At 43.5% G+C, this 15,466-nt stretch overlaps 1 protein-coding gene across 2 annotated transcripts in view; it reads right to left on the bottom strand.

The window, feature by feature from the left end:
- Positions 1–15,466, bottom strand: part of LOC139408296 (receptor tyrosine kinase-like orphan receptor 2) — a 131,650-nt gene that overhangs the window by 5,898 nt on the left and 110,286 nt on the right. The window contains exons 5-7 of one of the 2 annotated variants that reach the window (XM_071152008.1): positions 3,827–3,948; positions 1,322–1,636; positions 662–907 (exon numbers count right to left, since the gene is read on the bottom strand). In XM_071152008.1, coding sequence (XP_071008109.1) covers positions 662–907; positions 1,322–1,636; positions 3,827–3,948 — 683 coding nt within the window. Of the gene's footprint in view, positions 1–661; positions 920–1,321; positions 1,637–3,826; positions 3,949–15,466 lie in introns of both variants that reach the window. The other variant, XM_071152007.1, reaches the window with a different exon arrangement.

The raw sequence follows: 15,466 nt of genomic DNA, 5'->3' as shown, positions 1-15,466 counted from the left end.
CACACAGTGTATCTGCACATCTACACAGACACACTTCACGCTGCAATGTGGTAGCTATGGGACCAAAACAGAGGAATTTATTTGTTTGGAAATTGACCCGATATTGCGGTTTTACTTTACTGTATTGCTGACTCTACATTGAACTGGGCCTTGCTGAGTTAACTACTTTAGTGTTTTTATTGATTAAATGCAGATTTTCCAGATTCAGATTCTTGGACTGAAAAGCACTTTCAATGGAGATTCTTCACTGAGCCTAGATTTTAGTTCATTAAAGGTTTTATCTGGGTCCGGAAAAACCGGCCTATTATGTGTGTACATATAATGCAATGTAGAAACGTCCAAGTGTACTCATGTAAGAGGAATGGCATGGCATGTAGTAAAAGGTAACACTATCATTATGCACATATGGTACCACTGGCATCACAAACAAACACATTACTTTTTTACTACTCATCCTAACATTTTCCACCAGACTGGGACTCTTAGATCTCACACCTTTTATGTGAAGTGTGGGGGGGAGGGGGGGGGGGCAAATCGGTGACAAAATTCTAAAAAGACATGCTCAGCTCTTATTAAGTTTAGTAAATAAGTATGTGGGTGCTGTAGCCCAGGAGTATTTTCCATGGAAATCAATGGCCAGCCATGAGGGTTCAGTACTCACTGCAGGGGCGGACGTCGCACAGGTCCACTCTGACCTGCTGGTCAAGGGTGAAGCACCAGGGACCCTCCATCTGGCCCCCGGGGTTACGGCAGAAGTTGTGGCCCCCTCGCAGCTCAGGATACTCCACGGGGGACAGGTGGTGGCTGTGGGGGTACTGGGCACTCCACGACTGGCAGGGGTAGCCCGACTTGGAGACGCTCACCGTGCCCTTGTAGTTGGCTCCGCTGCCATTGTAGCAGCTGTGATCTGTTGGCGAATCTTTCACGAAGATTAAAAGTTAGTTTTGGATGACTTCATCTATGTTTTTACAATGTTTGAATTATAACTGCCAGGAAATCAAATAAGGAAGAAGAAGCAAGTTTGAAGTTGTGTTGAGTTTCTTTAAATGTTGTTCTCCCTACCTAAATGTGCCAAAGTAACAATTTCCAGAAATGCCACAAGAGGGCCCCCTAGATACACAATACAAACAACCATAGTTCCTTGACCTGATGATGTAATGAAATGTAATTCAAAAATGTGCATATTACAAAATATAGGCGACAACCTGTGTCTGTCTATCCGTCTGTCCACCTCTGCCTGTATGTTTGTGTTCAGGTGTCCACCTACATGTCCTTGTCTTATGTGTTCATGTCTATGTGTCTATGTCTATTGTCCACTTACATGTGCCCAGCTTGTCCAGGGGCACCCCGATCCTCATGCAGTTGGCAGCGTCGGGCGAGCTCGGGTGGGGCAGCAGGTGGCAGCTGGGCAGTTCCAGCTGCATAAGGATGAGAGGGTTGGAGCGGGCGATGGTGTACTCGGAGTAGCACAACTCGTTCTCTAGTGCCTCGCACTCATCACGGCACAGCTGGCGGCGCCGCGGGCCCCGAGCCCCCTCGTCGCACAGCGGGAACACGTAGTGGCAGAAGGAGGGGATGGCGAACTTGGAGCACTGGTCCGAGAGCTGCGTGGAAGTGCCGATCATGGTGAACGCAGCTGTGGGGGGAGAGCAGGAGCAGTGAGTCATTATATTATAGAGACTTGAGTTCAACACCTAGTGACCTCATCAAGAGGTTCAGAACTCTTAATGGACCCCTATTTGTTCCGGGCTCCTATCCATTATGTGTCTCAGAGTAAGAGTGCCGATTCAGGATTAGGTGCCCACTGTCTATGTAAATCTTATTCATTATGACCTAAAAGGCAGAATTGACTAGATCAGCACTGCTACTCTGAGACATTGGATTGAATATGGGCCCTGGTCAAACTGCCCCTTGAATTCGCAAGAATATATGATGGTGATGAGTTTGGCCAAATTTAGAGATGCCATTCAAAGAGTATATTCTGATTCTAGTATTTAGCCTTTCATTAGGATCTCCATTAGCTGCAGCACAGGTAGCATCTACTCTTCCTGGGGTCCATTCTGAAGCACTATTGTCTTTATATCAACTTTGGTATGCCATCAATGCAAAGTAAGCAAAGTGAACGGGAAACTCTTCCCATAAGCCTTTTCTGTTTTGGGGGGTTGGTCTTCTACTTGAGGTAGGGACACCATGTCCTCACTATAAGATATTATTACATAGAGGAGTGAAAGTAATGAAAGAAAATACCCTCATTTCCTGAGAGAACCCATGCCAAACAGAACAGGGTACGTCCCAAAACGGCACCCCCTATTCCTCATGTAGGGCCCTACTTTTGACCAGAGCCCTATGGTCAAAAGGGAATAGGGTGCCATTTGTGATGCAGGCCGAGTTTGGGACAGAGGAATCATGGGGCAATATCTTCTCTGACAGAGTTATTGCTTCAAATGTATTTCATTTGAGGGGCTTAACGATAAGATTATACTTCTTTGTCATATTTTCTATGTCCTCATGGTATCTTAAACTCGAGTTAGGTAACTGTACTTGGCATCTGTTTTGTGTAAAAACCCGTGCATTCCGAAGGTTTAAAATGCCCCCCCCAGAACCCCCAATTTTACAGATCTGATATGTACCACGATCTGCCAGGGCAATTTTCACCAGTCAGATTTGGTTGCCATACATACTTTAATAGCCTCCAGATCTATACACAACTCAAGTAAAAACAATCCTTTCCTTATGCATCCTACAAAACGACCCTTCATCTACATCACGTGGAAAACATGGAAACGTTCAAAACACACATCATGCCTGTGCGAAGTGATTATGCGCTTGCATTTTTGTGTGCGGGTGTGAATAAGCAAGAGAGCGAGAGAAACAGACAGAGTTTTACTCCAGCAGAGCTTGTGACTGTATTTTGGCATACCTCCCCACGGGCAGCCCCGGGGACGTGCCTCCCCACGGGCAGCCCCGGGGACGTGCCTCCCCACGGGCAGCCCCGGGACGTGCCTCCCCACGGGCAGCCCCCGGGACGTGCCGCCCCACAGGCAGCCCCGGGGACGTGCCGCCCCACGGGCAGCCCCGGGACGTGCCTCCCCACGGGCAGCCCAGGGACATAACTTCTCATCGGCATTCCCGGGTCTAGGGTTGCAAAATTCCAGGAACTTTCAAAAAATTCCCTGGTTTAAACCGAAATCTTGGTCGGAGGAATCCGGATTTCCTTCTTATTCCCTCTGGAATTTAGGAAAAACCAGGGAATTTATTGAAAGTTCCTGGAATTTTGGAACCATACCCAGGACATATGAGTCACAGTGAAAATAAAGAAGCGCTGTACGGTGGGTCAGAACATTATAATATAAGTGGGGAGCAAATTGGCGAACAATAAATGATTGAGAGATAAATTCAAGGCACATCACTACTAAACCGACCAAGCAGACAAAGTCAAATCTGAATGACATGGGATCATTTTTATTCCAGTGTCCGGTTTTCCAGTTCTAGGTGTTGAACTAAATATGGAACATTTACATTATTGTCTAATAATGGACTAGCCTTGGAATGCAACATTATGGATGTCGTCAGGGTATTCTTGATCAATGCACTATGATTTAAATCAAAATAAGACAACACAACATTGTATCTCTCTGGTAGTAATGGAGACAGAACACAGTGTACTGAATTTGCCCCTAGATGGCCCTGATCTTGGTTCAGTTTTGAAGTTTCCCCCGCCAATAGTGAAGGCTAGCATTTGGGGAGGGGAAGCTGATCCTAGATCTGTACCTAGTGGGAACTTTCCCCTCAGAGCATAACGGTGGTCGAGGGGGTGTGATCTCACCTGTGATGCGGTTCTCACTCTCTCCCTGCATCTGCAGAGATTCCACGTAGATGCTGCGGTTGCCGATGAAGCGGGCACAAGCGATGCCCAGGTAGGGCTGGCAGAAGCCCTTCTCATGCGTCCTGTAGGAACACAAACAGACAATGAACCACAGGTTCACTCAATGTTTCCCCTACCGTTGTATAGGCGGGGCGGAGCGAGAGATAGACACACACACAGGATACAGAGAGCCTGTTCAGCCAGATATCTCGGCTAGGCTACATGCTAACACTAACATGACAGCCTCTCCTGTTTGCGCTGATGTACAGGTAGCCTGTGAGCTAACATAACAGCCTCTCCTGTTTGCGCTGATGTACAGGTAGACTGTGAGCTAACATAACATCCTCTACTGTGTACGCTGATGTACAGGTAGCCTGTGAGCTAACATAACAGCCTCTCCTGTGTACGCTGATGTACAGGTAGCCTGTGAGCTAACATAACAGCCTCTCCTGTTTGCGCTGATGTACAGGTAGCCTGTGAGCGAACATAACAGCCACTCCTGTTTACGCTGATGTACAGGTAGACTGTGAGCTAACATAACAGCCTCTCCTGTGTACGCTGATGTACAGGTAGCCTGTGAGCTAACATACAGTGCCTTGCGAAAGTATTCGGCCCCCTTGAACTTTGAGAACTTTTGCCACATTTCAGGCTTCAAACATAAAGATATAAAACTGTATTGTTTTGTGAAGAATCAACAACAAGTGGGACACAATCATGAAGTGGAACGACATTTATTGGATATTTCAAACTTTTTTAACAATTCAAAAACTGAAAAATTGGGCGTGCAAAATTATTCAGCCCCTTTACTTTCAGTGCAGCAAACTCTCTCCAGAAGTTCAGTGAGGATCTCTGAATGATCCAATGTTGACCTAAATGACTAATGATGATAAATACAATCCACCTATGTGTAATCAAGTCTCCGTATAAATGCACCTGCACTGTGATAGTCTCAGAGGTCCGTTAAAAGCGCAGAGAGCATCATGAAGAACAAGGAACACACCAGGCAGGTCCGAGATACTGTTGTGAAGAAGTTTAAAGCCGGATTTGGATACAAAAATATTTCCCAAGCTTTAAACATCCCAAGGAGCACTGTGCAAGCGATAATATTGAAATGGAAGGAGTATCAGACCACTGCAAATCTACCAAGACCTGGCCGTCCCTCTAAACTTTCAGCTCATACAAGGAGAAGACTGATCAGAGATGCAGCCAAGAGGCCCATGATCACTCTGGATGAACTGCAGAGATCTACAGCTGAGGTGGGAGACTCTGTCCATAGGACAACAATCAGTCGTATATTGCACAAATCTGGCCTTCATGGAAGAGTGGCAAGAAGAAAGCCATTTCTTAAAGATATCCATAAAAAGTGTTGTTTAAAGTTTGCCACAAGCCACCTGGGAGACACACCAAACATGTGGAAGAAGGTGCTCTGGTCAGATGAAACCAAAATGGACTTTTTTGGCAACAATGCAAAACGTTATGTTTGGCGTAAAAGCAACACAGCTCATCACCATGAACACACCATCCCCACTGTCAAACATGGTGGTGGCAGCATCATGGTATGGGCCTTCTTTTCTTCAGCAGGGACAGGGAAGATGGTTAAAATTGATGGGAAGATGGATGGAGCCAAATACAGGACCATTCTGGAAGAAAACCTGATGGAGTCTGCAAAAGACCTGAGACTGGGACGGAGATTTGTCTTCCAACAAGACAATGATCCAAAACATAAAGCAAAATCTACAATGGAATGGTTCAAAAATAAACATATCCAGGTGTTAGAATGGCCAAGTCAAAGTCCAGACCTGAATCCAATCGAGAATCTGTGGAAAGAACTGAAAACTGCTGTTCACAAATGCTCTCCATCCAACCTCACTGAGCTCGAGCTGTTTTGCAAGGAGGAATGGGAAAAAATGTCAGTCTCTCGATGTGCAAAACTGATAGAGACATACCCCAAGCGACTTACAGCTGTAATCGCAGCAAAAGGTGGCGCTACAAAGTATTAACTTAAGGGGGCTGAATAATTTTGCACGCCCAATTTTTCCGTTTTTGATTTGTTAAAAAAGTTTGAAATATTCAATAAATGTCGTTCCACTTCATGATTGTGTCCCACTTGTTGTTGATTCTTCACAAAAAAATACAGTTTTATATCTTTATGTTTGAAGCCTGAAATGTGGCAAAAGGTCGCAAAGTTCAAGGGGGCCGAATACTTTCGCAAGGCACTGTAACAGCCTCTCCTGTTTACGCTGATGTACAGGTAGCCTGTGAGTTAACATAACAGCCTCTCCTGTTTACGCTGATGTACAGGTAGCCTGTGAGCTAACATAACAGCATCTCCTCCCAGCTAGCACAGTGGATCTGGGGCGATTTCGGCTGAGAGACGGGGGATTTGGCTGAGAATCAGACTCGGCCGACGTCATGTGGCCCGAGACTTGGCCGCTTTCGGCAGTATTACTTATGGCTAGGATGCGGGGATTGAGCTCGGGCCGATACCGGTGTGAGTTATCTGGCCCAAATGTATTACTTGGGGCTCGGGCAGATTGAGACTACTCTCTGGCAGATGATTACATGGGCTGCTTTGTATAATTAACATTTCTTTATTATTTTTTCCATATTTTCTCAATGTTTCTGTGAAAAAATACAATTAACATTTAAATGAAATTCTTTAAGAGTCCTGTGTAGTATTTTAGTATTTTGATACTTTGTGCAAGACAAATGATAAGCATTAAAAACTTTGTGGATGGAGCCTCCCGAGTGAAGAAGGCTTCAGGGCGTCCAAGAAAGTCCAGCAAGCGCCAGGACCATCTCCTAAAGTTGATTCAGCTGCGGGATCGGTGCATCACCAGTACAGAGCTTGCTCAGGAATGGCAGCAGGCAGGTGTGAGTGCATCTGCACGCACAGTGAAGCGAAGAGTTTTGGAGGATGGCCTGGTGTCAAGAAGGGCAGGAAACAAGGTACTTCTCTCCAGGAAAAACATCAGGGACAGACTGATATTGTGCAAAAGGTACAGGGATTAGACTGCTGAGGACTGGGGTAAAGTCCCCTTTTCGATTGTTTGGGGCATCCGGAAAAAAGCTTGTCCAGAGAAGACAAGGTGAGTGCTACCATCAGTCCTGTGTCATGCCAACAGTAAAGCATCCTGAGACCATTCATGTGTGGGGTTGCTTCTCAGCCAAGGGAGTGGGCTCACTCACAATTTTGTCTAAGAACACAGCCATGAATAAAGAATGGTACCAACACATCCTCAGAGACCAACTTCTCCCAACCATCCAGGAACAGTTTGGTGACAAAAAATGCCTTTTCCAGCATGATGGAGCACCTTGCCATAAGGCAAAAGTGATAACTAAGTGGCTCGGGGAACAAAACATCACTATTTTGGGTCCATGGTCAGGGAGCTCCCCAGACGTTAATCCCATTGAGAACTTGTGGTCAATCCTCAAGAGGCGGGTAGACAAACAAAAACCCACAAATTCTGACAAACTCCAAGCATTGATTATGCAAGAATGGGCTGCCATCAGTCAGGATGTGGCCCAGAAGTTAATTGACAGAATGCCAGGGAAGATTGCAGAGGTCTTGAAAAAGATGGGTCAACACGTCAAATATTGAGTCTTTGCATCAACTTCATGTAATTGTCAATAAAAGCCTTTGACACTTATGAAATGCTTGTAATTATACATCAGTATTCCATAGTAACATCTGACAAAAATATCTAAAGACACTGAAGCAGCAAACTTTGTGGAAATTAATATTTGTGTCATTCTCAAAACTTTTGGCCACGACTGTATGGTGTTTCCTCCGACACAAAAAAAAAATTTTGTGGATGGGTATAATAGTAATATTTAAAATGACAAAAATTTGACAATTTGTATACATTTATTTAAATTTGCATCGGGCCGCTTCTGGGGGGGTTCTAGTAAGATGCCGGCAAAGTCGGCTGAATTCCGGTAGACGGAAACGGCCCGATGTAGACGGAAACGGCCCGATGTAGATGGAAACGGCCCGATGTACTTGGTCCGATTCTGGGCAGTCATTCATTTTGATTCCAGGCAGAGTCCGACACCCGATTCCGGGCCAATTCAATCAGTTCCGGCCACGCGGAAGAGGGCCGCTTTGGGGCCGATTCCTCATGGCTGTGTACGCTGATGTACAGGTAAGCCTGTGAGCTAAACCAAAGGGAAATGTCTAATGTAATCTTGCCTTGTTTTGAAACTTTTCTCTGAGAACATTAGCATTTTGTGTTTGCATTGGGCTTAAATCTGGTTCCAGGTCAGTTAGGTAGCTGCCAGGGCCGACTACAGACTTTAATCCCCAACACAAACAAGCAGTGACTTCAGTGACAAAACCTGTATGTTACTGAAACGTGAGACTTACCTTAGGTTTACACATGATCTAGAATGGGTAGGAAGGGTTGCATCATTTTTCTGTATCCCTGAGAAGTTGTGTGTGACTTTCTGTGCAAATGTCTCTTTTCAGTAACCGGTATATGGAAACACATTGAACTGAGTGTGTAAACTCATTATACAGACTGAAGGTAGGCATATGAGCACTTTGTATAATCTGGTAGGCTGTTTGATTCATTATCCTCTGTCTCTGTACAACCCTGTGTGGAGGAACCAGTGAGAGCTGGTCAAACTTTTAGCTTTTTGCCATTCTCAGTGCAGGAGGTACATAAATCCCTGAACTCCTTAGATCAGAGAAAGCCTGCATGTCCCGATCTTCTTGATCCCTGCTTTTTAAAACTGGCAGCTGGTTTCATAGCTGAACCACTTACACATCTGTTCAATCTAACCCTGGAATATAATGAAATTCCAAGGATCTGGAAATCAGCATGTGTCCTACCACTTTTAAAAGAGGGAGATCTAACTCTTTAAAAAAAATTACAGGTCAATCTCAAAGCTGTCACCCTTAGCAAAAATACTTGAAACCATTGTTAGTGAAAAGCTAAAATAGTTTTTATATACTAACTCTATTTGATCAATGTACCAATTGGGCTTCGGGAAGAAGCATAGCACAATTACAGCAGCCATGATATCACTGAAGGCTTGACCAAAAACAGCACTGTCTCACTTTTTATTGATCTCTCTAAGGCTTTTGATACAGTTGATCATGCTATACTGAGGCAGAGAGTATCGAGTGTAGGTCGAGTGTAGGTCGCATGCAGTTGCATGTTTTGCTAACTATCTGTCTGATAGAACAATTTGATGGGCTCATGTCTGTTAAATTGTCTGTCTGTAATGGTGTGCCCCAGGGCTCTGTACTTGGTCCCCTCTTATTCAATATTTATATAAATAATTTAGACAAAAGTTTGCAAAATGCGCAACTTCACTTTTATGCTGATGATACTGTTATTTATTGTTGTGCCTCGTCTCTCACAAAAGCTTTCCAGATATTGCAAACTGCTTTTTATACTGTTCAACATACCTTGTGTCAATTGAAGCTTATCCTCAATACTGACTATAGCAAGAAATAGATCTCTGAACCTTTCACCTATTACCTATTACCTGTCGGCAATGATATTGATGCTGTAACCTCATATAGACATCTTGGAATTTTAATTGATGAAGGCCTCTCTTTTAAATTGCATGTTCCACAACTTACAAAAAAAATGTAAGCTGAAGTTGGGATTTTATTTTAGGAATAAGGCCTGTTTTTCTATTGAAGCCAGGAGGCTAGTATCAGCTACATTTATACCTTTACTAAACTATGGGGATATTTTATATATGAATGCTTCCGCTCAGTGTTTGAGATGAATTGACACCCTTTACCATGGAGCACTGAGATTTATTTTAAACTGCAAAACCCTTACGCACCACTACACTTTATATTCCAGGGTTGGCTGGCCTTCTTTAGTCATGCGTAGGCTCAGTCACTGGTATACTTTTATTTATAATGCCATTTTGGGTTTACTACCATCTTTTGGGGCATTTTGATTCTTCAGAAATGTGGTGGGCACTCTCTTTGTTCGCAGGACTTTATCCTGCATTCTGTTCCAAATGTCCGAACAGAATTTGGTAAACGGGCTATTATGTACTCTGCTCCATCGACTTGGAATGCCTTAAAAAAATAGTTTTAAAATGGAATAACTTGTTTTTAAATCATTGATGAAGGATTTTGAGGCTGATCCCTTGACCTGTCAATGTTTTTAATTTGCTGTTTTATGATTTCGTTATACTCCTGTGATTTCTATGTTTTTTTACTATATTGTCTGTATATCATTTTGTAGTCTTGGCCAGGATAGGCATCAGTGATTTGTATTTCCTGCAACTTTCTGAAGAGGGAACGAGAATGCCCCTGTCTGTGCGCGTCTACTTCTTTGTGTAGCAGTTAGCGATAATGTTAACGATTACAGTCTTCTGGTAGAGACGGAAAGGCTTCCCCAAAAAAACATTCTCAATTAAATATTAACTACAAAGTAGCTTATTCTTACAGAATGATATCATGATTACTTTTATCAATCCAGTGGGTATTTGTTTTGTAAACTAACATCACGTGCGCTAAAAAAACACACCACTAAACAACAACCTCTTGCTAGGTGGACACTGGAATTACAGGGTAACTACCCAAAAATCTAAAATCAAACTTTTCCCAGACCTCAAAAGTGGTCTCCTGATGTGGTTTAAGCATAGTTGTGGATTTACATCCAATTATGTTGTTTTTCTATTTAAAAAGATGTGATTTTGAGAACAAAAACCTGAATCAAAATAAATAAGTGAAAATAAATGTATTTTTCCAGATAATGTGGGCTATTTACTTAATCTTTCTGTTTTAATCAAATACAGAAGAACTAACATCAGTGTTAAAATGTAAACAAGTCTTTAATCAAGAGAATACAGGTTAAATGAAAAAAATAGAAATAAAGTTCAATGTTCTCTTACTTAGAAAATAGTCCTGATCATATAGGCCTAGACCTAGATCATTTCCAAAACAACTAACATACTGAACTCATACATTTTCAATCATTTACATTTTAAAGTCATGCCTTTCCTACACAATACCACAACAACAACAAAAATCCAATCTGGGAGGTAAACACGAATAAATATTCAATCATTTTGCTGTTAATTTCAAATGTAATGAAGGCATTAGAACATTACCAGAGGCCACCAAGAGAGAGCTCCTTCGGCCCGGGGGCGCCTGGCTGGCTACTTTTTCTATTTGGCTGGCTACTCTATGTACTTGTAGAAAACACTGCTTTGGATGTGCTTGAATCATACTTCCTCACAACAGAGAGTGGGAGAGAGACGGGAAGAACATCGAATATCGCAAAGCTCCCAATCCTAAAACTCGGCTGCCGCTCACGGACCTCTCAGCTGACAAGGCAGCCCCATATGTATAGAAGACGTTGCCCTTAGACACTGACCTTAGGTCAGCTTTGCATCTTTCCCACTAATGGTTAAGGTTAGGATTGGGGAGGGGAAACTGATCCTAGATCTGTATAAGACGTTGCCCTTAGACACTGACCTTAAGTCAGCTTTGCATCTTTCCCACTAATGGTTAAGGTTAGGATTGGGGAGGGGAAACTGATCCTAGATCTGTAGAAGACGTTGCCCTTAGACACTGATCTTAGGTCTGCTTTGCATCTTTCCCACTAATGGTTAAGGTTAGGATTGGGGAGGGGAAACTGATCCTAGATCTGTAGAAGACGTTGCCCTTAGACACTGATCTTAGGTCAGCTTTGCATCTTTCCCACTAATGGTTAAGGTTAGGATTGGGGAGGGGAAACTGATCCTAGATCTGTAGAAGATGTTGCCCTTAGACACTGATCTTAGGTCAGCTTTGCATCTTTCCCACTAATGGTTAAGGTTAGGATTGGGGAGGGGAAACTGATCCTAGATCTGTACCAGGGAAAACTTCCCCCAGAGCCAGCCCATATGGAAGCAGCAGAAGGAGGGAAGGGAAAAAGAAAGCCACAGCACTGGGAAGCAAAGCCACAATGACGTATGTCGACTCGCCAAGAGAGACTTCAGCATTCTAGTGTCCCGTGATCTGCCCTTTCCCAGATTATAGAAAAGTGGGATCCAAGCAAAGGAAAAGACGTGGTGGGCCAGTGGGGAGGTTTAACAACAGTACTGTACTACAACAACAGTACTGTGGGTTGGGGATCTTCGGATAAAATTCCCCTTATGTAAGACTCTTGTAGGTTACACAGTATTCTTGATACACAGTAGGCTTACCTTCCGCTTTGAGTGCAATGCGTTTGCTTTCCCTAAAGGATCTTGGTGCAGTAGTAAAATAAGAAGTGAGAACATCCTCTTTTCCAAACCCAAGCAAGCAATCCAGAAAACCTGATACTGATCTCTTAACCCGTACCAACACAAACTGTCTGGAGAGCTAGCTCAAGGCTGCGGTTACTGCTCGGTGCCCTTAACAACTGAATTCGGATCAGTTCTCTCTAACCCCAGTCTTGAGCTTAAGCAAGATTAACTATAACAACACTGGTCCAAAGCCAGTTGTTAAAAATGTACAATAACCACACACGGCTCTTGAATACCAGATTCATATTAGGGGAACATGCACACTTTCCAGCTAAAAGGCATGTATTTCCCTAGGAACAGATCTAGGACCAGTTTAATCCTAAAGATGAATCATAACCACAATCCATACAGGACATAAACTGATCTCAGATCAGTGTCAAGGGGGCAACTTCATCCAACTCCGATTTAAAGGGATTTTGGCACTTAAACCTTTCTTTTACTCACCCAGAGTCAGATGTCTCTGCTTGCAGTTTGAAGGAAGTTGAATGTAGCTTCTGGAGCAATTGCTAACTAGCATTAGCGCAATGACTGGAAGTCTACAGGAACAGCTAGCATGCTACTGACACCAAGATATAGATTCGAGAGACTGGTGAGATCCAGTCTAAGGAGATCTGGGGCCTAAGGCTGTGTTTGGGCTTGCCCTGTAATCAGTAGCAGACGACCAGCCATCGTAAATCAATCTAGGTTATCTCAGGGAACACAAATCAGAGAGTGCTCATGCCTTGTGTGCATCGTGTACCTCAGTGTGTTTAGTCTTCCTCAGATTATCTATAATCCTCTTCACGGTAGTTATCGTTGACACCTCTGACTGAATCTTTCCCCTATGACCTATAATATTGTAGTGTCGTCATCCGTGGTCGTCATCCGCTTCAATTGCTCACAAAAAAAGCATCGGATACACGTGAAGTTGTCGTGGATTTGAGCGGAAAGGAGACACATTTCAAAACGTCAAAACATAAGAGCAAAAAGCAGTCAACTGCCGTTACACCTCAGAGAAAGGAAACTTGCTTGATTCATAAATAAAAGGAGAGCCTTTGTAGTTGTCCCTCAATGGGAAGAGGGGAAATGCAGGAGTAGATGTGGCAGGTAAACTGGGGGCATAATTGCATGTGGCGGGCCAACAAAGGCTACTTTGAAAACAGCCATGGCCCCTGGGGACTTCGTCCAGACTTTGTTCAGCCGTATTGTAAACAAAAAAAGGACTTACTAGAACCAGACTGCTTGAGAGCACAATGCTGCTGTAAAAGTTTAAAGGTCAGGAGCAACAGTGCTATGACATATTTTCTCCAATTCATGGGTTAAGTTTACAACAGCTTGGATAAATGGATCCTATTTTTCAGGGCGTTTTTTTTGTTGCTTTTTTTTGTGCGATTTGTGCTTTCTCTCTATTCAAACAAATGGTACGTGTGAATGGATATGGTGCAGAGGGTGGCACCTCTAGAAAAGGAATGTCTGCTCCGTTCACTTCTCGTTTGCTTCAACGTCCTCCAGAGAGGCACGTTGCCAGGAGAGCTGTCAATGCTTTAAGCCCCGCAGTCCTTTCAGCATCAATATCCCATATGGTTACAATTTAACTCCAGTTTGGATCAACTGCGGGGGATTTTTGCCCAAAACGCACGTTTGAAGACTGAAGTTTAACAAGAATTACTGTAGGTTCGACTTCCTACTTTCTTACTTCCTTTTGGCCGACGAATGCGTGGTGAAGGTGAAAAATAAATACTTGCGTGAATAAAAGGGAGGACGGAAAACGTTTCCAACTGGACACAGTCGAAACGCAGCTACGGGAGCTAGAGTGTGTTAAAATGCTTGTGGGCACCGAGGGTCAGATGAGTTTCAGAACGAGAGAGAGGTCACTATAGTTTATAGCTACAGACTCAAAACCGACGGAAAGAACTCTCTAAGGCTACTCTGGCATTGACATTGTTTATAGACTTATGGCATTGATTTACCTCCATGTTTTTACAAATGCAGCTCAAGCATTATTAGCACACATTCCACACAAAAAAGTATTACAACTACATGTGTGTAGTGTACAATTGTGTGGTGTGTGGAAACTGAATTGGATATTTATGCACCAAAAAAAAATTATATAATCATTAACTTCACTTAGCCCTCATTCACATCAGCTGGACTGAAAAACACAGGAATTGTATTTATAGAACATTTTTAAAAAGCCTTCATGTGGTGCGAGCAATTTCCAACAGCTTTTGATCTATGAGAGCATCTACTTCTGTAAAGCTGTGCCTTCCTTCTCGACCTCAACTACCTATTATCCTTGTGACTGCACAAAATATATAGAGAGTCTGGAACCTTCTCTATATTTATTCAAGAAGGTTGTGGACAGTAAAATAACTCCATAGCAGCGAAGACGAGTTGCCGGATGGTTTTCGATGTGATTTCACAAAAGGGGGAGAGACTCAAGAACCTAATTTAAAATCGGCACGATCCGTTGGGCTGTTTTGCTACGAAGGGAAACTTTTCCAACCCCCCCAATGTTGATTATCTGCAAAGACTGGCTTGATTACTTGGCTTTGTAGTTTGTCCCTGCAAAGAAAACGAGACAATACCAAAAGCTGTATCATTTTTTTCTCCAAGCCTCCAGAACTCTCCAAACACACAGAGGAAGAGTGAGAGAGGGGTATTGGTATCATAACATTCAAGCTCCAAATAAACTCTTTGTACTGATTATCACAGGAAAAACAGCATAATCTCCGCATCACAAAACACCCTTCCAAACCTTCTCCACTCCACACTGAGAGAAGTGGGTAACATAACAAGCACATAACATGTAAGTTCCAAATATGAAATTCCCTTTGCTGAAACCCAACGTTCAGAAATGCCGTTTGTTTGGGCATTTCACAGGGGGGAGCCAGCCTGAAGGTGTGTGGACAGGGGCGAAGGGGCGAGGGAGAGACAGAGGAGGGTTTGTGTGAGTCCAAGAGAGTGGAGAGAGGGGAAAGCAACCAGGTCAGGCCAGAGGGCCACAGAACACAGAGAACCTGTATAAGGGAAACATTCTACCTGATCAGCATTAAGCTCTGTACACACACACACACACACGTGTAGAAACACACACACACACACGTGTAGAAACACAAACTACACACACACACACACAACACACACACACACACACACAAACACAAACTACACACACACACACACGTGTAGAAACACAAACTGCACGCACACACACACACACGTAGAAACACAAACTGCACACACACACACGTAGAAACACAAACTGCACACACACACACACACACACACACGTAGAAACACAAACTGCACACACACACACACACACACACACACACACACACACACACACACACACACACACACACACAC

Source organism: Oncorhynchus clarkii, chromosome 5, assembly GCF_045791955.1.
Source record: "Oncorhynchus clarkii lewisi isolate Uvic-CL-2024 chromosome 5, UVic_Ocla_1.0, whole genome shotgun sequence".
In the NCBI taxonomy this organism is placed as follows: Eukaryota; Metazoa; Chordata; class Actinopteri; order Salmoniformes; family Salmonidae; genus Oncorhynchus; species Oncorhynchus clarkii.
This window is presented reverse-complemented; position numbering and strand designations above follow the sequence as displayed.